Source organism: Protopterus annectens, chromosome 10.part0, assembly GCF_019279795.1.
Source record: "Protopterus annectens isolate FY-2018-M chromosome 10.part0, PAN1.0, whole genome shotgun sequence".
Lineage (NCBI taxonomy): Eukaryota > Metazoa > Chordata > Ceratodontiformes > Protopteridae > Protopterus > Protopterus annectens.
This window is the reverse complement of record NC_056744.1, coordinates 854,353,083-854,376,549: the sequence shown is the minus strand read 5'-3', so window position 1 is coordinate 854,376,549 and position 23,467 is coordinate 854,353,083. Positions and strand designations below refer to the sequence as shown.

The 23,467-nt window shown below is 44.0% G+C and overlaps 1 protein-coding gene across 1 annotated transcript in view; it reads right to left on the bottom strand.

The window, feature by feature from the left end:
- HFM1 (helicase for meiosis 1) overlaps positions 1-23,467 on the bottom strand; it is a 3,254,758-nt gene that overhangs the window by 1,292,423 nt on the left and 1,938,868 nt on the right. The window contains exon 15 of the mRNA XM_044086815.1: positions 11,407-11,421. Within this exon, the coding sequence (XP_043942750.1) occupies positions 11,407-11,421 (15 nt within the window). The remainder of the gene's footprint in view (positions 1-11,406; positions 11,422-23,467) is intronic.

The window sequence follows — 23,467 nt, the reverse complement described above, 5'->3', positions numbered from 1 at the left end:
GTAAGGCTACTGTCTATGTGCATACCCAGAACCCTGACAACTGGGTCAACTCTTATGGGCGTATTATCAACATGGTAATTAGTCAGGATGGTTGACTTCCCAAGAGTTACAATTATGCATTTCTTAGCATTGAGTTTAAGACCATGGCTTTGGCACAATTTGTTAGTCAGTGATTAGCCTTCTTGAATCCTAGATGATAAATAAGCCCCAGCTTGCAATCATCTTCAAACATAGTCAGCCATAAACCTTTACCATTTACTTCCATTTCAGAGAAATAGATGCCGAAAAGGAGCAGGCCCAGTAATGACCCCTGGGGTACTCTGCAACTGAAGTCAAAATACAAAATCTGAGCTATAAATCCTGGTCGACCAATTCCAGAAAAAAACACAAAAATAGAAAACTCAGGAAACCACAAGGCATATAAAAATAGAAAGACTTTAATCCAGTTGTTGCTAGTGTACACACTTTCATGTATAAAATACGCTTCCTTAGGCAATGACAACCATTAAGCTTCTACATAGTTTAAATATAAAAAAATAGTCACATGTTTATCACAAATAAAAGCAAACCCAAGGAGCCGATAAACACAGCAGGATAAAAGCAAATTAAATTTAATGGAGTATGAGCACTTTTGCATTGCTTCCACAACGCTTCTTCATATACAAATCAATTAAAACAATCTTCCTACATCATTTTTAAAAAACATTAAGTACCAATCAACTACTCGCCTTCTTGGTTTTGCTTTTATTTATGACTCGTTTACAAGGAGCTGGTTTTATCCTTTTATGTGGTTTGTTTTTATTTCTCATTCTACATGTTTATTATAATTTAACAATAAAACATTTAATTTAAAGGTATATCCTTAGAACATCAATTATTAATAAAAAATACATATAAAAGGACATATGAAAACTTAAAAACTAAGTAGCTTTGTTACTTAAACTTTCAAAGCAGGTTTAATACGGACAATGTCATTTAATCCTGGTGGTTGATGTGATTTGAAGTGTAATATCCATGAAAACTAATAACACTACTGATGTCACTGAGGAACCGGTACAGCTGCACTCTACTGTTTCCATGGAAACTAACAACACTATTAGCATCATTGAAGAACTGGCATCACTTCCTGTTGCTTCATCACAAAATTCGAAATTACCTGAAAGTAGCATCATACAACATGAGACAAACATAATACAAAATGATGCTAACAAAGTTTTCTCGAATACAACACAGGTATTGATAGACTCAAATATAGTATCTGCTCTGGATCCTTTGGATTTCCCACATCTTCAAAAAAACCTGTTACCATTATCACCTATGAGAAAACAAACTTTCAGCAACAAAAGCAAACAGAACAGCGAAAGTCTACCGTCACGACCGTATACCCGCAGCCAGGTAAAATAGACATGAAAAGTACATTAAGAAATGACATTGTTTTTAATTTATCTGATTACAGTCTAACATATATAGTTAAATAAAGGCTTAACATTTGTTCCTGCTTCTACTGTACACATTTCACGAGTTTTAACTGAATTGAGGATTTATACAAGAAATCTGAACTTGAAGACTATGTACTCCAAGCCTGAAAAGACTAATATTAATCCCTATCAAAGGAATAGTATATTTTGTACCTGTTTATAATAATTTTGTAAATGCATTTGAAAGATTAGTAGAAAATGCTATCTATAAAATGTATATGTAAAGACCTAAGGGTCGTTTTCTAACTTGCACAATGACGAATATCAAGCTATAGCTTCCCTTACAGCAAACAAGAACATTGTAATTAAACCAGTTGATAAGAGTGGAGAGGTTGTCATTTTAAATGCTTCTTATTATAGTAAAACTATGCTTGATATGTTGTACACAGATGATTATATGCAAGTTTCTAAGAATACAGTAGCACAAATTATTATGAATGTTCATTTTACAGTACGAAAGATGTTGGCGGATGGTTTAATCACAAAACAACTTTCTGACTATATGGTGTAAAGACGTTATAATTCCCTTTATATACAGGATACCAAAGATTCACAAATCACTCAGTGACCCACCTCTACGACCAATAGTTTCTGCTAGGGGTTGGATTACTGAGCCATTATCAAAGTTTCTGTAAAATGAGTTGAAAATAGTGTTAAATACTTCCACTGCAATAGTTAAAGACACTAGAGATTTTTTAGAACAATTGGCATCTTTGAAGACTATAAATAATATTATAGAACATTACTTAGTTACATTGGATGTAGATGCCCTCTTCACTTCAATACCAAATGATGAGGGCATCAAAATGCTTAAGGACTATATTTTATCTATACCTAAACTGAAAGACTGTAATGTAGATTTAACATATGCTCTCCTTGAAATAATTTTAAATAATAATATTTTCTTGTTTCAAAATGAATTTTTTAAACAACAAAAAGGTGTGGCCATGGGAACTCCTGTGGCCAACACCTATGCTAATTTGGTAATGAATAGTTGGGAAAAACAAGTTTATCTACAGTATAACCAGTAAGTAAGTAAAAAATGTGTTTTTTTATAAACACTTTGCAAATGATTTATTTTATTGTGGGAAGGTTCATTACTGGATTTAAATGATTTTATAGCATATCTACAAACAACTAATTTTTTGAGATTTAAAAAACAGATTAGCTACAGATCGATTTTTTTACACGTAACGGTTATTAAGGATGTTAGAGGTGGAATACAAACTAGATTATATACCAAGCAAGTTAAAAAATGCACTTACTTGCAGAGAGAAAGTATGCATCCACCATTTTTCTTTTAACAACATAGTCAAAAATCAAATGTCTCGAGTATCACTACTTAATACATTAGATATACATGCAAATCAGCAAATGAATAATGTGATTCAAGATTTTATAACAGAGGCTACAAACATCATGCCCTTATCAAGGAAAGAGAACATGTTGTACAAGAAATAAATATCTCTGAGACCCATTTTTAATAAAATAGCATTAAATGCAACTATAAATATTAATACTAATGACACTAGAAATAATAAAATGTATGCACATAAAAAGACCCAGGATGTCGAGCAGTATTTACTTATGATCGTAACACAGTAAAAGTTAAAAATATTATTAAGAAACATTGGTCAGTGCTCTCAAATATGCCAGAATATATGAATTGGGTCCTATGTTTGGATATAAAAAAAATCTAAGAATTTAAAAAATCAGTTATGCTATAGAGAGCAGGCTATAACACCAACACTTCATAATATGAAAAATGGGACAAACAATGTGGTAGATGTATTTTTTGTATATATATATATATATATATATATATATATATATATATATATATATATATGTAGAGAGTACAATTACTCATCCTCTTTATAATTATCCTTTTATACTTAAGGCATATGGCAATTGTCATACCAGAAACTTAGTTTATCTGGCAAAATGCTGTGAATGTCCAGCATGCTATACAGGCAAAATCAACCAGCACCTAAAAGACAGAATAGGTAATCATTTGTCAGAAATAAGGAGAAAAGTCGAAAACAATGCATTATATAAACATATAGAAAGTACTGATAGTAAGCATGTGTTTAAATTTATGATATACTGAGCGTTGTTTTCCCTGGACTTCATGGAGGTGATATAGTGTTACAAACAGAAAATGAAGAAAATAAATGGATATTAGGCTTCAGATCACATCAACCACCAGGATTAAATTACATTATCAGTATTAAACCTGCTCTGAAAGTTTTAAGTAACAAAGTTACTTAGTTTTTAAGTTTTCTTATGTCCTTTTATATGTATTTATTATTAATAATTGATGTTCTAAGGATATACCTTTAAATTAAATGTTTAACTGATAAATTGTGATAAACATGTGACTAATTTTTTATATTTAAACTATGTAGATGCTTACTGGCTGTCATTGCCTGAGGAAGCGTATTTTATACGTGAAAAGTATGTATACACCAACAACAACTGGATTAAAGCCTTTCTATTTTTATATGCCTCATGGTTTTCTCAGTTTTCTAATTTTGTGGTTTACTCTGCAGCTGACTGGACTCTTGGTGGAGGTGGTCTCACCTATTTTGACCTCCTGTGTCCTATCAGTGAGCCAGATGGCTATCCAGTGGGTGATAAAAGAGTTTATACCTAAATTAGCGAGCTTGTCTATAATGCCTTAGTGGGGTATTGTATCAAAAGCCTTGACCAGGTCGAGGTAAGCTGTGTGCACTGTCTTGCCTTCATCTACTGCTTTGGTGACCCTCTCAGAAAAGTTCCTTTAACAAAGCTGAACTGTGATGGGTCCTGCATTTTCAGGTCATCTATGTCCTCATTTATCATGCACATGATGATTCTTTCCATGACCTTACATATGAGGTTGGTCAGACTTAGCAGCCTGTAGTTACCTGGATTAATGATTGGACCTGCTTTGTGCAGGGGAATGACTGCAGTCATCTTCCATTCCTTGGGCACAAAACCTGACTGTAGGATCCAGTTGAAAAGTGATTCAAGTGGACCAGAGATGTCATGTTTCGTGATATTTATTAAGCATTCCGGGATTCATCAATGCAGTGTTTTTGGTCATGAAAAGTACACTTATGACCTGTTCCCTAATAATGGTTGGGGGGGGTTGTGGTATGCAGTATTTCCTTTGGATTATTGGTGGGGGGTGAAATTTGAGCTGAACCTGTCAGCCAAAAGGCTGGTAATGGCCTCCGGTTCAGTGTGTGTAATTCCATTTACAATAAGTTTTGCACATTGTTGTGTGTTTCTCCTGAGGTTACAGGCCATAGCTATAGAAAGCTTTGTGATTGTCCTTTGCCTGAGAAACATTTTTTTTTCTTCAAATTTAGCCATTGAAGTATTAATTAACCCTCTTAGCTTCCTGTTTAGGTTGGTCAGGGGGCTTTTAATATGTATGCATTTGTTCCTCCAATGCTTGGCCAACATTTTTTTTTCTTTTGTTATATAGTCTACCGATACTGTGATTCCACCAGGGTGACTTGTCTTTTGAGTTTGTCTTATTCTTAATATGAGTGGGCGCAGCTCACTCTATATAGCTTACAATATGGCTGTACAGAGATTTTGTAAATAGCTCAGCATATGCTATGTTGTTTACTAAGTTTAGGGGTGCTTGGAATTTAGCCAAGGTGTTGTTTAGTAGAAACAGGTTAGCTTTGTAATAGTCCCTAAAGGTTTTTGGTTTCACTGGATCCACAGACTTGATTTTTATTTCAAACAATACTGCGTTATGGTCAGATCTGACATTACATTGGGTGAGGAACATTGGTCCCCCATGTTCAACTGTACAAGGTCAAGAATGTTTGTACACCTGTTAGGAAAATGGACCAATTGTTCCAGGATGTTGGTATTAACAAAGTTTAATAATCATTGGGCTTGTGCATTATAAGTGGTGTAGGATTCCCAATCTATAGAGGGGTAGTTGAGATCCCCTATGAATATCATATTGACTTGAATGGTGAGAGACTGCAGTACATTGAGATAGGTAGTATAGGTTTTGTGGGACAGGGCGGGGGACCTATAGTTTGCAAGTATATGGTACGAGACCATGTTTATGGTAAGTTGCACGAGTATGAGTTCTAGTAGGTCATACATTTTAACTAGTATGGATGTAAGGTTAGTTTTAATATAAACTGAGACTTCTCCACCTTTAGATCCCTTCTGTGTAGTAGCTCATCTAAAGGTGTGAAAGGCATTATGACCTTGCATTGTAGGGGTACTCTCCGTGCCTTTAAACCATGTCTCTGTTACTACACAGATATTTACACTGCCCAGGGGCATGAAATCTTGCAAGGAGTGTAGTCTCTTGTTAAGACTTCTATCATTGAGCAGTACCACCTTCAGATATTCCTTAATAGGTTCAGTTAAGTTGAGAGGTTTATTAGTTTAGCATTGCCTAAAAAAGGCACTATGGGGGGTAGAAAAGGTCTTTGCCAATATCTGAAAGCCTAGCGGGGATAAGTGCTGACCATCCCTGGCAAAGCAGAGTGATATGTCAACAATGTCCTCCCAGGCCATCATATATTGTACCCCCTTGGAATGAAACCAGAAGCTAAACAAGCTGTTAAAATCAATCATTTTCTGTTGGTAACATAGCATCATCCATGAAGAAGGCAGTATGCTGCTTAGCGCCAGGCTCATACCTGCCTGAGGTACATAATCAGCGAGATCAATTATATCTCACTTCACATAGTCAAGAGAGGTACACCTCAGGTCATTCAGGTCAGGACAGAAGTGGTGAACTTCATGACACCCATGCAGATGGACAATACAGTTACAACTGCTGAATCCTATACAAATGCACTCTATAAGCACTTACACGAGTGCATGGATCGTGCTATCCCAAACAGAACCAAGACGCTATCCTCCAAAAAAAGAAAGCCAATCTGGTGGTCCCCCTGCCATAAACAAACTGTACAACAAAAGGAAGAAACTGTTGCAAAACAAAGTAAAGTCCCATGAGTGGAGGAGCTGCCTGGTCAGCCTAAGTAAGAAGCTGAGATCCCTTATAAGATCCTCCAAAGCTAGCTATGAAAACAAAATCGCCACTAAATCCAAGGACAACCACAAAGCATTCTATAGCTATGTCAAGAATCTAGATGGCAACACCCAGATCTGCTCTAAGTTACAGCACAAAGGCACGAAAATTACAGAACCATCTGATATTGCCAACATCCTGGCAGATAGGTTCAGTGCTAACTTTACCCCCCTCTCACCCTCTAAAGGGCCCATATCTATACAGGAAGAATGCAGAGTCCCTGTAATCACAACTTTGCAGGTAAAAGCTGCATTCTCTAAAGCCAAAAACACAGCATCCATGGGACCGGACAACATCCCAGGCTGCGTTTTACACGAACTTCAGAACAAACCGGCTCCCCACTTAAGCACCATGTTCAATAATAGCCACGTATCAGGCTTTGTGCCCACTGAATAGCACACAGCAACAGTTATCCCACTCCACAAAGGGGGAGCCACCACTGATCCTGGGAACTATCGACCTATTAGCCGGATGAGCCTAGTCTGCAAGGCCATGGAACGTATCATCATGGAACTCATCAACAAAGACATTGGTAACCTCCAAATTGGATCCCACCCAGTTCGGGTTTGTGAAAGGCAGATCATGCCTCCTGAACCTGATCGACTTCTTTAAGGCAGTCACCAAAGTTGTGGATGAGGGTAAGGTGGTTCACACAGCCTATCTTGACCTCGCCAAGGCTTTCAACACCATCCCCCATTCTGGAATTATAGCTAAACTCACTAAACTAGGTATAAATCCCTACATCATAAGATGGGTTACCAACTGGCTCACTGACAGAACCCACACTGTAAAAGTTGCAGACTCCAAATCTGACCTCAAAGCAGTGACAAGTGGAGTACCACAGGGTTCAGTCTTGGGACCTCTTCTGTTTGGTATCTACTTCCCTGAAGCACAGGCTAACACAGAAGGCCTCTGGCTAATGAAGTTCGCAGATGACTGCAAACTAGGAGCCATAGTCAAGTCACCAAATGATGTGGACATCCTACAGAAGGGCCTCACTGAGACAGATACCTGGTGTCAAAGCCATGGCCTCAAGTTCAATGCCAAAAAGTGCAGTGTCATCCCCTTTGTTAAAAACTCTGTACCCATGAACCACCACATAGGCAGCAATCTACTTAACACTGAATGCATGATAAGAGACCTTGGGACCCAGGTGTACTGTAGTCTCTCCTTTGATAGTCACATTGCCACAGTAGTCAGGAAGTCCTTCTACATGGCACACCTCATCATAAAAGGGTTCTCATCCAGGAAAAAAGAGGTCATTGTTCCCCTCTACTCGACACTCATTAGACCCATTATAGAGTATAATGCCCCTTTTGGAATGTACCTCACAAGACATCTGCAGCAGCTGGAAAGGCCACAGAAGTACCTCACAAAGAGGATTACTGGCCTCAAACAAATGCCCTACACTGACTGCCTCAAAAAACTCCAGCTTTACTCCGTAGCATATCGCCTACTCCGAGGTGATCTCTGCCTAACATATAAATAAAGCTATGTCAAACCCAGAGCTGTTGGACATGCTACACCTAATGAATTCCCAATCCCTCCGAGCTACACGCTCTAGGGACCTAAACCTTGTCACCACAATAAACAAGACACGCTGGAGGGATATATTCCTGTCCCAGAGACTTCCTATACTCTGGAACAAGCTACCCATCTATGTCAAGCAAAGTTCTTCATTAGCACTCTTCAAGAAAAATCTTGATGAGTGGATGGGAAATAGGAAATACACCCCGGGATCACTTCTGTGTCTGCTCGACAGTGGCACAGGAAAATAATTTTCTTGGGTGGCGAAAGCCATGGAACCTTGCTGGCTAGGCTTATGTAGGCCCTTGGGCCGATAGCCTAGTACCTACCTATGAACCTATGAAGCTATTAACACCCACATGGACTATGACAGAGTCACACTGGTACCTGTGGTTCAATGACCTGAGTGTCTGTGTGACTTGACAGATCCCATCCTTGGAAAGAGACCTAACCACGACTGTCTCCTTACTCAGTCTGGTGAGATGGACATCAGTGGGCCTCACTACAGAATCATCAATGACAAGGAAATTTGGCTGGATGCTGGTTTACCATAAAGGCTTAGCAGTAGTGGCATTGGATACAGTGTTAGTATGTGTATCTGTAGATGGTGTTCTAATGCAGTGTTTACGTGATGGCTGAGGACCCTTTTTTTGATTGTGCTGTGCAGGAGGTCAAAGCATTTAGGAAGGTTACTTGTAATTGCCTCAGCATAAGTAGTTTTATGTGTAGGGTCTGTACCCTGTACAGTAGGTGTGGTGCAAGTGTGACTGACACCCTCTATAGGATTAGTTTTGGTTGGATAACAGAGTTTTTTGCCTCCAGCGTTAAAGTGTATTTAAACCTCTCACATACTTTATCTATTTTATTAAGATTAAGTGGGTTGTCAGTGTACATGAGGCAATTACTACAGTGCCTCAGAATATCCATCTCAACCAGACTGGCCACAGAAAGAGTCAGGTCATGCATATCCATGGATACTGATCTACTATGGAGAAGTGAGAGAAATTTAAATATTGAATAGATCGATAAGACAAGGAACTTGATGAGCAATACTCAACTATGCACAAACTAGATATTTTAGTGCTAAAAACTTCTGTCTAGAAGTACAAGTATTTTAAGAGAAACTTACACTGTCAGAGATTGGCATCTACACAGATTACAAGGGAGAAATACACTGAGATATCAGCAACTATACAAATCACTGCTAAGAGCCACTGGGCAGACAGCATCAGTTCTAACTAAATACTGTAAGAAAGGTCAAAAAGTGCAGATATTCAAGAAACAAGTGCTCAGTTAATGCAGCTGTGACAAAACAATGAGAAAAACAAGTGCTGAAACAGTGAATATAATAATGTAAGTTTTAGCTTGCTTGTAAGTTGTGAACCAAGCTTTGTGCAACTGCGGTGCTTAGGTAACAGAGGAGATATGATGAAAAAACAACAAACAAGGCCCTGTGGCCAATGAAAAACAGCACACTTTCCTTTACACAATCCTGGGCCAGAAAATTACTCTGGTCCCCTCTATTCCCACTACACTGAAACCAAGGCAGTTCTAACTAAAGGCTGTAAAAAAAGGTCAAACAGTGCAGATATTCAAAACAGAAACACTCAATTAATGCAGCTGTGACAAAACAATGCAAGAAACAAGTACTGAAAAAAGAAGTTATGCACTCACCATAACGTTCCATCTGAGTAGGTAACTTCATTTGTCAGCAACCTGTGGGTATCGGATCCGACCAGGATCCGAGCCAGCAGCTTTCCAAGCTAAAGATCCGAGCTCTCAGTTCCTCCCCCTTACCCATAATACCCTGCTACCTCCCTCCAGTCCTCAGATCGAGTTTGCCAAATTATCAAGCAACAAACAGCCAAACCATACTCAAAACTAAAAATGCTAACCTGATGCCTAGCAGAAGGAAGACATTCCGTCATGACTATGACCACGAACAGGTTACGGGGAAGGAAGGGGGGTTGGTTGCTGACAAATGAAGTTACCTACTCAGATGGAACGTTATGGTGAGTACATAACTTCTTTAGCTGAAGTAGTTAACTTCATTTGATCAGCAACCTGTGGGACAGAGTCCCCAGCTACCAAAAACCTGGGAGGTCCTCAAGGAAGAATATTCCGGAGCACTGCGGAGCCAAAGGCTGCCCTCCCTCTGGATATCAGATCCAGCTTGTAGTGTGAAATGAACGTATGAGAAGAGGCCCAAGTAGCCGCTGAACAGATGTCATCTAAGGGAACTCTTGACCAAAATGCTGCAGAGGTAGCCATAGAACAGGTAGAGTGAGCATGAACCCCCAAGGGTACTGGCCGACTGGAAGCTTTATACGCATGTAAGATACAGTGGGATATCCATCTAGCTAAAGTAACTTTCATAACTGGCTTACCTAAGGATGGCTTAGCGAAGGAAACAAAAAGTTCCTCCGATTTGCGAGAAGCAGCTGTCCTGTGTAAATAAAATCGCAATTGTCTATGCACATCTAACAAGTGCAGGCTGTATTCCACTTTGTTTTGAAAGTTGGGGAAGAAAACAGGCAAATTGATGGCTTGATTGATATTGGCCTCAGAGGCCACTTTAGGTAAGAATGAAGGATTAGTCCTGAGAGATACTCTGTCCTTATGGAAGACCAAATACGGTGGTTTCGTACAAAGGGCTTGAAGTTCAGATACCCTTCTAGCTGAAGTAATTGCAATCAAGAAGGCAGTTTTCCAAGATAAGAATTTGAAGTCAACAGAAGCTGCAGGTTCAAAAGGTGGGCCAGTTAGAGCCTGAAGAACTAATGTTAAGTCCCATGGAGGAACCGCATTCTTGACAGGAGGTCTTAACAGAAAGGTGCCCTTCAAGAATGTCTTATATTTTAGGGGAAGCCAAGGGTCCAAGGTTGTCCCCGATGTGTAAATGAGAAATGGCTGCCATTTGAACCTTCACAGTAGAAGAACTGGCCCCTTGATGAAAAATGTGGGACAGAAATTCAAGAACTGCTGGAATGGGAGCCGTAAAAGGGTCCAAATCCCTATGTCTGGCCCAGATGGAAAAACGCTTCCATTTACTCTTGTAGATCTTCTTGGTAGAGGGCTTATATGCCGCCACCAAGATAGATTTTACGGAAGATGAGATACTGGGAGTCCTAGCCACTAATGGAACTGGAGCACGATACACATCTGAACGAAAAACGCGTGGTTGCGTTTAACACTACTTTTTCAGTGAGCTGTTTGTGAGCTGTGGGACACTTTGCTGTGTTGGACTTCACTTAATACATTTATTTAACCTGACTGGGTTCGTGGTTTGTGCTATAATTTGGCTACAATAACGGTTTTGTGCGGACAGCTGTTAATGACTTTATACTTGGTGGACTAAGCCGCACTTGGTTACGGCAGTTGGAAGACGACTACACTTCACTTCTTTACGGAAGCTGTAACATTTCTACCAGGGCTGGCCATCCTGGAGGATTACTTGTAAGCGAATTAACTTCAAACACGTTGGTTTGGTAACTATAGAACTGACATCCAAGTGCCACTTGTTCACACTGGAGTCCCTAACAGATGGACATTTTTTAACTTCTTCAACCACACTAGAACCCAGGTCTGGTTTTTTACCTTTTATATTTTATGAACTCTGTGTTGCCTGTGTCAACTAATAGGATATTATTTACAAAGTACGGACAGTACGTGGACTAAATTTTGCTTTGGGCTTGCACACTATTTGGAAACGTTGTGTATTTAATAAACTTCATGTGTTTTACACAAAGGTGGTCCATTCTCACAAGTATAGCAGTCAATATTTGTGCTTTTTAAATCCAGAACCTGAACGGGATGAAGAGACGACTTCCTGAAATTTATGGTAATGCCTAGGTGATGGGCCAAGAGTAAAAAATAATCCATGGCAGAACACAGTAGATGCCTGTTGGGGGCGGTGAGGAGCCAGTCGTCCAGGTACGGAAAGACCTGAATTCCCTGAAGTCTCAGGTGAGCCACCACACCTGCCATGACCTTGGTGAACACCCTGGGGGCTGTGGTGAGGCTGAACGGGTGGACCCTGAACTGATAATGACCGGCCCCCAGCCGAAAGTGGAGAAACCTCCTGGATCTCCTGTCCATGAGAATGTGGTAGTACGCATCCTTGAGGTCTATGGAGCACAACCAGTCATTCTCCTGCAGAAGGGGGAGAATAGATTGTAGAGTGACCATCCGGAATTTCTCTTTGGCAATAAACAGGTTCAAAGTTGACAGGTCGAGAATTGGCCTTAAGTCCCCCGTCTTTTTTGCCACCAAAAAGAACCTGGAGTAATTGCCCGACCCGGACTGCTCTGGGGGGAGGTGCTGGATAGCCTTTTTGTCTAGCAATTTCTTTATTTCTGAAGCCGCAGCCTCCCTCTGACTGTGTGGGACATCGGGGAGGTGCTTCCCTAGCAGGAGGAGATTCATGAAGGGAATAGATTAACCTCTGGATATTATTCGGAGCACCCAGAGATCTGTAGTAATGGACTCCCAACTTGCTAGATGCTCCAAAAAATGCCCCTCGACTGCCTCCACAGAGGGACAATCAGGTAACCCCTCAGGGTTGCTGTGCGGGTCGGTCGGAGAAGGGTTCTCTCCACCCGAAATTCTTCGGCCCCCCTCTGCCACTGGGCCGGCATCCACCTTGTACTCCCCTGCCTCTGAAGGATGAAGGGTCCGGAGCGGGACGGGACTGCCAAGACTTCCGGAACCACATCTTCTTTTGTCCTCTCTGGTTCCTTGAGAAGGACATCTGAGGAGCTGAGAAGCGGATTCTGACAGCAGACAGCATCTTCCCATCTCTTTTGCTCTGTATTAGCGTATTGCGGACGGTTTTGCCGAGCAGCATAGAACCGTCAAAGGGAGCGTTCGCGAAGGACACCTTGATGGGTTCCGCAAAGTCGGAGCCAGGTGTGGTGCAGCAAGGCGACCCCTGCTCCGCTGGCTCTAGCCACCTCCTCCGTGGCATGGGTGAGAAGCCGCATAGAAGTGTTAGATATTGACTTTAGAGTGGCCATGCGAGCCGAGAAGGTTCGTTTGTCCTCGGCCGCCATGGACTCCAGGGGAGACCCAGCGTACTCTTTTATCAGATCTCGCTGAAGCCTAATGACGTGTGCCAGGTAATTCAGCGCCCTTATAGAAAAGGTGGCTGAAGCAAACATCCGCTTTCCAATGCGGTCCATCGTCCGAGACTCCTTATCAGGAGGATGGACCGAGGAACTTTCTTGTGCTAGTTCCTTCTTGGTGGCAGCCGCCACCACCATGGCATCTACCGGGGAACTTTTATTCCACGCTGGCTTGTCTGCGGGGGGACTAAGGATTTTATCCGGTCTCATAGGGATTGGCTCCACAGTGTCCGGCTCCTTCCAAGCCCTGGTAGTAATCAGGTCTACCAGGGGGTCGGCCGGGGGGGGGCACCCAAGAGGTAGACGGGCCTGCATCAAATGCCTCCAGAAACACAGACTCATCCAAGGAAGGTTTCTGGGCTGACCACACCCCTCTAATGCGCAGCATCTCCATAATGTCTCCAAAGGAGACGTCCTCTGGGGGGTGACCTGGGGGAACTTCCCCTTCCTCTAAGTCCGTGTCCTCCGTGAGGGACTCGGGGGAGTCCAAGTGCATCCTCTTACACTTTCGTTTGTGAGGGACCTCCTCGGCTGGACTGTCCGAGGAGGGCTCACCAACGGGGTCATGTTCCTCTACAGGAACTAACTGGGGTGCAGACGCAGGCTGTCCCTGGGGCCGGACGATGGAAGACAGGCCCATATGCGAGGGAATGAAGGGTGGATCCATAGCATGAACCGAGGACTTCAAACTCCTCGACAGCACCCTCTCCACCACGTCGAAGGCCAGAGGTGAACCACTCTCCACAGGCTCTGAGAGCAGTCCCTCGGCTCCGACGTGAGTACCGGCGCTAGAGCCAATGCAATCGGACCCGAAAGGGAAGTGTGCTCCGACCGCAACGGAGCCAAAGACACACTCACCCCTGCAGATCCGAAGATCGGCTCTCGGCCCCAAGAGCTCGGGTCCGAAAGATGACCCGATAAACACGAGGGTAAGGCCGGCATCGAAGTAGCAACTACTATCGGTGCCGACTCCCCAGCTCCGAGACTACTCGGATCCGATGGCTCCGAAACCCGATAGTGGATCGGAGAAGGAGCAATGGGTGCAAAGAAAGGGGCCGAGCTCCCCCCCGGGGGGGGGGGGGAGGCAGGAGCACTCCCATCTGCATCTGGGCCTGCAGGAATCGACGCATCATCCGGTCCATATCTGCGTCGGAAAGGCTCCTAGTTGACCTAGAAGAAGTTGCCGAGGCAGGCCGGGAAGGCTGCCTAGACGACCTCGAACGTGACCTGCACTCCTCCTCCGGTTCCAGAGAGAAGCGTGGGGAGCGGAGCCGAGAGGGGGAAGACCTGGAAACCCTCACGGGGGAACAGAGCAGCTTAGCCGGCGGGACCGAAGGGACTGATTCGGCCCACCGCTTGTGACTTTTGTGTCCATCTCTCTCTTTCTCCCTTTCTCTATGCCTCTTCTCTTTCTTAGAAGAGTCCCCCTCTCCCTGGGAAACAGCGGGAGGTTGAGTCCCAGCCAGGGAAGGGGGAGCTGAAGGCTGGGCAGTCGCAGCTGCGACTGGCACCACTGAGGGAGAGGAGGAAGAAAAATCTAGGGGCAAGAGCCCCGCCAGGATTAACTTGTTCCTCCTGTCCCTCAGAGCCCGGGGGTTAAAGGTTGCGCAAATTTTGCAGACCGATGTTAAATGGGCTACCCCAAGGCAGAGAATACACTGAGTGTGGCCATCCGCTGGGGACAGCTTATGACCACACTCAGCGCATTTTGAAAAAATGGCCTTAGGGCCCTCGGCCATGACACTCACTCACATACCCTAACACACACAGTAAGGGGAAGGGAAAAAATGAGAAGTTATGTACCTACCATAACGTTCCATGTTAGTTGTCTTCTCTCACCTTCTTTCTTGCTGGATGGGTTCAGAGCCGATCCTCGGCTCCGACTTGGCCACTTACTAAAGCTCGAGAGCTAATTTTACCGGCTTGAGGCAACCCTATATCCCATGATGCAAGGCGATGACTACCCAGATCTCATTTGGTAGCTAAGGAAATTATGCAATACATTCCTCCAACTGGAGAGGAGGAGGAAGAGGTAATAATTATAATAATAATAATAATCCCCCGAAAAGATCAACCTGATCTAGTGACACTAGAAAGCTGATTAGTTGGAAAAATTGGATCAAGACTCTTAAGGGAAGAGGAACAATCTTCTCGGCCTGACCAGGTTAGGGGGATGGTGGGCGGGACGCAAGAAAGAAGGCGAGAGAAGACAACTAACATGGAACGTTATGGTAGGTACATAACTTCTCAATGTTAAGTTGTCAATCTCGCCTTCATTCTTGCTGGATGGGACAGCACCTCTATCCTGGGTGGCTCAATGGAACAGACTCTTGAGAACGGTGGAACCAAAATTCGCTCTGTCTCTGGAGGCCAAGTTTAATTTGTAATGTGAAACAAAGGTATGAGGAGAGGCCCATGTGGCTGCTGCACAAATAGTGTCTATTGGAAGTCTAGCCTGAAAAGCTGTAGATGTAGCTAGAGCTCTGGTTGAATGGGCTTTTGGCCTAGAAATCAACTCTTTACCTCTGAGCTGATAAATGCAAGTAATCACAGAAGACAGCCATCTAGATAGAGTTACCTTGGATACTGGAAGGCCTTTCCTGTTCTCTGCATAGGATAAAAACAGTTGATCAGATTTCCTAAAATGTTTGGTTCTGTCCAGATAATCTCTGAGTTGGCGGTGAACATCAAGATAATGTAGTTTTTGTTCTGCTCTTTTAGGAATAATTTGGGAAAAAAACTGGAAGATCAATAGATTGATTTAAGTTCGTCTGCAATGCCACTTTGGGTAAGAAAGACGGATTAGTCCTTAGAGAAACTCTGTCTTTGTGGAAGATTAAGTAGGGAGGACGAATGCAGAGGGCATGAAGCTCAGATACTCTCCTGGCAGAAGTAATGGTGACTAGAAAGAGTGTCTTCCAAGAGAGAAATTTCAATGAACAGGTGAACTTCCACCCCCACAGACCCGTAAAACACACCTTTTTAACACTTTCTTTGTTCCTCTCGAGAGCTTTGTCAAAATACACCACTACTACACAATTGCCATTTATGCAATGAACAGGTAGCCGCAGGTTCGAAAGGGGGAAGAATCAAGGATGTTAAAATTAAATTTAGATCCTACTGTGGTGGGGGGTCTCTAATCGGAGGTTTAAGTAAAAAAATACCTCTAAGGAATGCCTTGCAAAGTTTATGTGACATGATGTTGTGGTCCAACGAGCCTATATGAAAATTTGAAATGGCTGCCAGCTGAACTTTTACTGTGGAGGAAGAAGATCCTGAATGAAAAATCTCGGCTAGGAAGTCCAAGACCGAATGAATTGGAGCAGTAAAGGGGTCTATATTCCTAGCTTTTGCCCAGAAGGAGAAACGTTGCCATTTACTAGTGTAAATCCTTCTGGTGGAAGATTTAAGGGAAGCTAATATGATATCCCGGACGGGATTAGAAATCATAGGAAGCCTGGCTAGGGATGGAAGTGGAGCAACCAAGCAGTGAGGCTGAGAGAAGGTATGGATTGGTGCAGCTGCCCCGACTGGTGGGTCAGAAGATCTGGAACCGGGTCCAGATGCCATGGCTGTACCAAAAGATAATGATGTAGGAACGGAAACCATATCTGTCGAGGCCAATAAGGGGCAATGAGAATCAACTTGGCTCTCAAGGCGGTTGCTTTCTGAATTACTTGTGGTATCAGTGGAAAAGGAGGAAAGGCATAAAGAAGTCCCCGGGGCCAATCTTGGGTTAGAGCGTCTCTGGGAGGATGGCCTGGAAGGGGGAAGAGAGAGAAGAAGTCGGGGCATTTGCTGTTTTGAGGGGTATCAAAAAGATCGCAGCAAGGAAGGCCCCACTTCCGAAAAATCTCTTCCGTCACAGATTGTTTGAGAGACCACTCGTGAGGCATGAGAATAGCTCTGCTCAACCTGTCTGCTATGATGCTGGATTTCCCGGGAATATGCGTTGCTATCAGAAACCGCTGAGAAGAGATTGCCCACTGCCAAAGTCTGAGTGCCTCTCGACACAGTGGATAGGACGTGGTTCCGCCCTGCTTGTTGATATACCACGCTACGGACATATTGTCCGTTTGGACTGCACTAGTTCCCAGGGGAAGAGAGTCGTGGAGGGCTTGCAACGTTAAAAGCACTGCTCTCATCTCCAGGACATTTATGTGCAGGTGGCATTTGAAAGGTTGCCAAGTGCCATGGACCATCCTGCCCTGATAATGCCCCCCCCACCCGATCAGGGAGGCGTCCAATGTAACTGTGGCGAACGGGGCGGGAGGAACAAAGGGTCTGCCCTGATGGACTTGAGGGGACAATATCCACCAGGTCAGGTGCCTTTTGCAAACTGGAGTTATTATGATCCTGTGACGCATGGGAAGTTGTTGAAAGGACCATTGGGCGAACAGCATCCATTGTAGGAGACGCATGTAAAAGCGGGCAAGGGGAAGAAGTGTTATGGCGGCCGCCATAAGACCCAATACTTTCAGAGCAAATCTGGCCTGAATTTTGTTGCTGAGAAGAATCACATGGATGTGGTTTTGAATATCCAAGATCCTTTGGTCTGTTAACTTTGCTGAAAGTTGTACGGTGTCCAATTTGGTGCCTATAAAGGTAATAGATTGACAAGGCGACAAGGCAGATTTTTCGAAATTTATAGAAATCCCTAGCCCTCTGCAAATGTGAATGGTGTAATCTCTGGCTTGGAGAAGTTGATGCCTGGTGGTGGCAGTGAGGAGCCAGTTGTCTAGATATGGAAACACCTGGAATCCTTGAGGTCTCAGGTGAGCTGTAACCGATGCCATACATTTGGTGAACACTGTGGGGGCTGTAGTGAGTCCAAATGGCAGGGCTCTGAATTGGAAGTGACTGGCCCCCAGCCAAAAGCGGAGAAACCTTCTGGAGCGCCTGTGAATTTTTATGTGATAGTATGCATCCTGAAGGTCCACCGAGCACATCCAATTGTCCTTGCCCAGAAAGGGTAGAATGGACTGAAGCGTGGCCATCCGGAATCTTGTTTTCTTTACAAACTTGTTTAGTTTGCTGAGATCTAATATTGGTCTCCAGTCCCCTGTCTTTTTTGGTACTAAAAAGAACCTTGAGTAGATTCCGGATCCTATTTGGTCTGCTGAGACTGGCTGGATGGCTCTTTTTGCTAGCAGTTTTGATATCTCTGGTACTGCTAGTTCCCTTAGACCGGGTGGAACGTCTGGAAGGGTTCCCTTTTGCTGAACTGGGGTTTGAATAAAGGGAATTTTGTAACCCTCGGATATAATTGACTGTACCCATTTATCTTGAGAAAGGGAAAGTTAGGCTCTTGGGTACAGCGATAATCTTCCCCCGACTGCCTCCGAAGGTGGACAATCGGGCAACATCTCAGGGATGCTGGAAGGGTTTGTCAGAGAGAGGCTCCCTGCTACCCTGATTCTGCGGACCCCCTCTGCCTCTAGGGCAGCGTCTGTTGTTGTTACCCCCTCTGCCTCTGGGGGTAAACTGACCTCGTGCGTCAGGCGTGACTCCTTGAGATTTGCAGAACCACATTTTCCCTCCCTTCTGATCTTTTGGGTAAGGTCTTGAAGGGGTGGAGAAACGGACTCCTATGGCAGAAAGAGTCTTGCCATCTTGTTCGCATCTAGTCAAGGTGTCTTTCACTTGAGGTCCGAACAAGGTCGAACCATCAAAAGGAGAGTTTGTGAAGGACGCCATAAAAGGGGTCTGCAAAATTACAAAGCCGCATCCAGGATTGACGCCTTAAAGCCACTCCTGTACCTGCGGCCCTACTCGCTCCATCGGCTGCATATGAAATGAGCCGCATGGAGGAGTTAACAACAGAGTTTAGGATTCCTAGCTGTGAGTTAATTTTATCCTGGGACCCATCAGCTGACGGATCCTGTAAAACTTCTCCCAACTCTTTAAGAACATCTCTTTGAAGGCGGGTGAAGTGACACAAATAGTTCAGCGATCGCATTGCAAAGGTCGCTGAAGAAAAAAATCCGCTTGCCGTACCTATCCATAGTCCTGGAATCCTTGTTAGGAGGATGGACAGGTACTGAAGGATCAGCTAGTTCCTTCTTGGTAGCTGCAGCCACCACCATGGCATCAACCGGGACACCTTTTGTCAAATATTGCCTATCAGGTGGGGCAGTGATGAATTTAGAAGGCCTCCGAGGAATGGGTTCCACCGAATCCGGGGCCATCCACGCCTTCCGAGCCACCACGTCCATAAGAGGGTCGAAAGGCGGAGACACCCAGGAGGTGGAGGGTCGAGACCCGAACGCCTCCAGGTATACTGACTCGTCCTCGGAAGGATTAAGGGAAGGCCAGTTCCCCCTCTGCTTAAGGAGTTCAAGGATGTCTGAGAAAGAGACATCCTCAGAGGGGGATCTTGGGGATCCCTCCGACTCATCCAAGTCAGTATCGGATGTAATAGACTCGGGGGAGTCTAGATGTTTCCTCTTACATGTCCTCTTACGCGGAGGTTCACCTGACGGGTCAGCAGAAGCCTCGGAAGAGGAAGATATTCCCAATGGGGAAACCTGAGGCGTTGGATCTCTGGGTCCGGGAGCAAGAGAGTGGGAAGAGATGTCAGCAGGCACTGTAGTGGGAGGAGCTGATGGAACTGACCGTTGACTACGCCCTGGGGCTAGTACACTCCTCATCACTTCGAAGGCTCCCCTGTCAGAGAGGCCAGAAGGCTCCCGCTCCGAAGAGATAGGAACCCCAGGCCGCACCAACAGGGACGGCTCCAAGGCCGATGTTGGGGCTGAGCTCACCAGCGCCGAAGCTCCGAGAGGGAGAATGGGGTCAGACAAGGGTCCGATGCCACTCGCCCCCTCGGAGCCGACGAGAGAGACCAGACGCCTGGATCCCTCCAATGAAGGCCTCAAGGAGGAAATCGGAGCAGAGGATGACGGAGCCGAAGGGAGTGGTATCGGCTCCGAAGTCACAACAGTCACGGCTCCGAGGAGCTCTGGCTCTGAGCTCTGTAAGAGAGTCGAAGGAGGAATGTTAGGTGGATGTGTGATAGCTACCGTCTGTTGAGACGGGCTATGGAGCATTTGGGCCAATGCCTGAGACTTTAATAGTCTACTCACCACTCTTTCAAGGTTGTGGTCGGACAGCCTGGACGACCGAGAAGACCGGCTCCGATGGCTCCGCTCCGAGAGCAGGGGTGATCTCGGAGCCGAATGTATCGACTCCAACTAAGGGGATCTTGATCTCTTCTTTGAGATAGGTGGAGCCGAAGGAGCCGAGGATACGTCGGCTCCAGCCGGAGCCGACACTGAGTGCCCAGATTTAGCAGCATCGGCGCCGGATGGAGCCGATACTGTAGCTTGTGATATAGAAGGATCGGCTCCGGCCGGAGCCGATCTAGTCACAGAAGGCGAACCAGTAGCGATGGCTTAGGACTTGGAGCTGAAGGCTTAACTGGTTTTGAGGGCTTCCCCGGAGCCGACTTAGTCGGGGAGCTCTCAGGCTTTAATAAGCCCCTCAATATTAATTTATTTCTGCGCTCCTGCAGGACTCTTGGGCTAAAGGCATGACAGATAGCACAAGAGTCCTGCACGTGCAGAGGTCCCAGGCAGTAAACACAAGAAGTGTGACCGTCTGTCAGAGACATCTTCTAACAGCACGAGTCACACTTCTTGAAGCCTGAGACCTTTGTGTCCTTCGACATAACTGTGTCGAGGAACCACTAAGTAACAAACAAAAAACACAGACACACACACAATAAACACCCAATCCAATAATAAAAAATTTAAACAGGGATACAACACACTCAAACACCACACAGAATCCCTGACAGAAAAATAGGAAAGGGGGAGGCTGTAGGCCTAACTTAGGGGAAGGGATAAATAACTAGAAAAATAGGGAACACTAATGGGAATAGGGTTAAACTAATCGTTAAAAGTTTACACAACAACAGTAGTTACTAAAACTAAAGGGGTGAGACTAAAATTCTGAATTTTGAAAAACTTACCAGGAGCCGGTAGAAAAAGCACCTCGCAAGCGAAAGCGGCAAACGAGATCTGGGTAGTCATCGCCTTGCATCATGGGATATAGGGTTGCCTCGAGCCGGTAAAATTAGCTCTCGAGCTTTAGTAAGTGGCCGAGTCGGAGCCGAGGATCGGCTCCGAACCCATCCAGCAAGAATGAAGGCGAGATTGACAACTTAACATCACTAAATTACAACTAAAAAGAATCAAACATGATTTAACTTAACTAAGGGTTCTGAAACACACACACACACAAGAAGCGCTACAAATTTTACAGAAAATCTCCCAAATTACTCTCACCAAAACGCCAAGAGCTCGTCCCTTATGCTTCAAGAAGCTGCGGCAAACGAGATCTGGGGACTGGACGAAGGAAACAGGGTATTATGGGTAAGGAGAGGAGCTGAGAGCTCGGATTTTTAGCTTGGAAAGCTGCCGGCTCGGATCCAGGTCGGATCCGATACCCACAGGTTGCTGATCAAATGAAGTGAACTACTTCAGATCATTGGATATAGTAATGTAAGTCTTAACTTTTGTAGAGTTCAACAGAAACCATCAACGTTCTTCTCAAGTAGAGTGGTCTCCAAACATTGCCAAATGCCTCAGGCACAGAGATTCAAATCTGTAAACAAGCTAGCCCTCTAGCCAATCAAGTAAAGGGACAGTAAGATTTACAACAGCAATTCCCGGCTCGCAAGGGTGTAGGCTAGCTTCTCCTGCCACAACGGTGTAGACCACAGACCTGTTAAATAACTGGTTTGGAGCCCAACTGCTTACACCACAACAAAGACACTTAGACTAACAGGCACAATAAGCCTTCACCAGCAATGTCCAGCTCAGAAAGTTGGAGGCTACCTCTCTTGCCACAGTACAAACCTGCCTTGTATAAGATAACTAGTTTGGAGCCCAAGTACTTAAATCAGAACTAAGAGGCTTAGAGCAACAGTTACAATGTAATCAGGCTACTAACAAGCAGTAATAAATGCAGCGGATTAAATGCAACCGAACACTTGAAGAGCATGCAAAAAAAAAAGCTAAACACATTTGGAAGAAGCAAAAATACAATAAAAGCAGCTGAACAAAGTGCAATTTTTTAGTAAGTGGGAAGGTACGAAACAGAAGATAACTCAAGTTTAAGAGACTAATGAGGAGCACCTTCCCAGTTAATCTCTCAGTGCTCAGTAGAATGAGCCGATATGATGAGAATGGGAAGAGTGTCCAAAATCAGGTTTATAGTAGGGGCAGGCAACTCAAATGCCACCCAGTTTAAAAGTAGGGCAGGAGAGTGGGAAAAATTAAATGTAGATAGTGATCAACAAATGGCGGAGAAAAGCAAGTCAAACAAGCACTACAGCTAAATAAAGACACCACTAAATATTTGTAGTTAAATGAAGAATGCTATTTCTCAGTTCCTCCCACTAATTAGCTGGATGTTACTTACTGTCTGCAAAATAATTATTTTCTAACTGACTCTAGCCAAGGCCTTTTAAAACTCTAAAAATGAACAAAAAATTTAAAACAAAACAAAATGCAATATAAGAAAAATATAAAAAATAGAAGTAACCAAACCTTAAATTAATAACTGCAATCCAAAATAAAATGCAGACAGAGATCAGCAAGTCAGTTTGAGAACAGCAAGTCAAACAAACCCTACTTTTAGCAAGGTATCTCAGTGGGCATTCCCATTGTTATAAGAGTTTGGACATATACATGCCAAAGGGGAGTATTATATTTAATGATTAGTCTAATGAGGGCTGAGTGACGGCAGACAATAACATCACTATATCAATGCACAATCACTTTGTATATCTTTGTGGTCTGAACTTACCAGAGAGGACACTACACTATAGAGGGTACAGCATTCGTCCATGTTTGTGAATACCAGGTTAAGTATGTTTGCATCCCTAATGTGTGTATGGACTATCTGGTCCAAAGTGTTTGTGCTTACAATGTCCGGGAATATGTGGGTCGGTAAGTCTGGAGTTTTGAAAGTATCCCAGTATATAGTGGAATATTTTAAATCACACATGAATGGTGTTGGGTTGAATGGTGAGGTCCTCCAGTAAATCCAACTACAAGTTATTGGTTTCTTGGGTCATAGAGGATGACCTAAAGCTTGTAGTGATATACTGGACTTTGCCTATGGAAATCTGTTCATGGAGAATTTCAAGTGCATCACTGTGTTTGAATGGTCTTGAACTGAGTTTGTTACTGATATAGATTGTGACACTTCCACCTTTGGCTCTTGTCTGTGCAGTGACTGGCCTAAATTTATGGAAGACATCGTAGCTC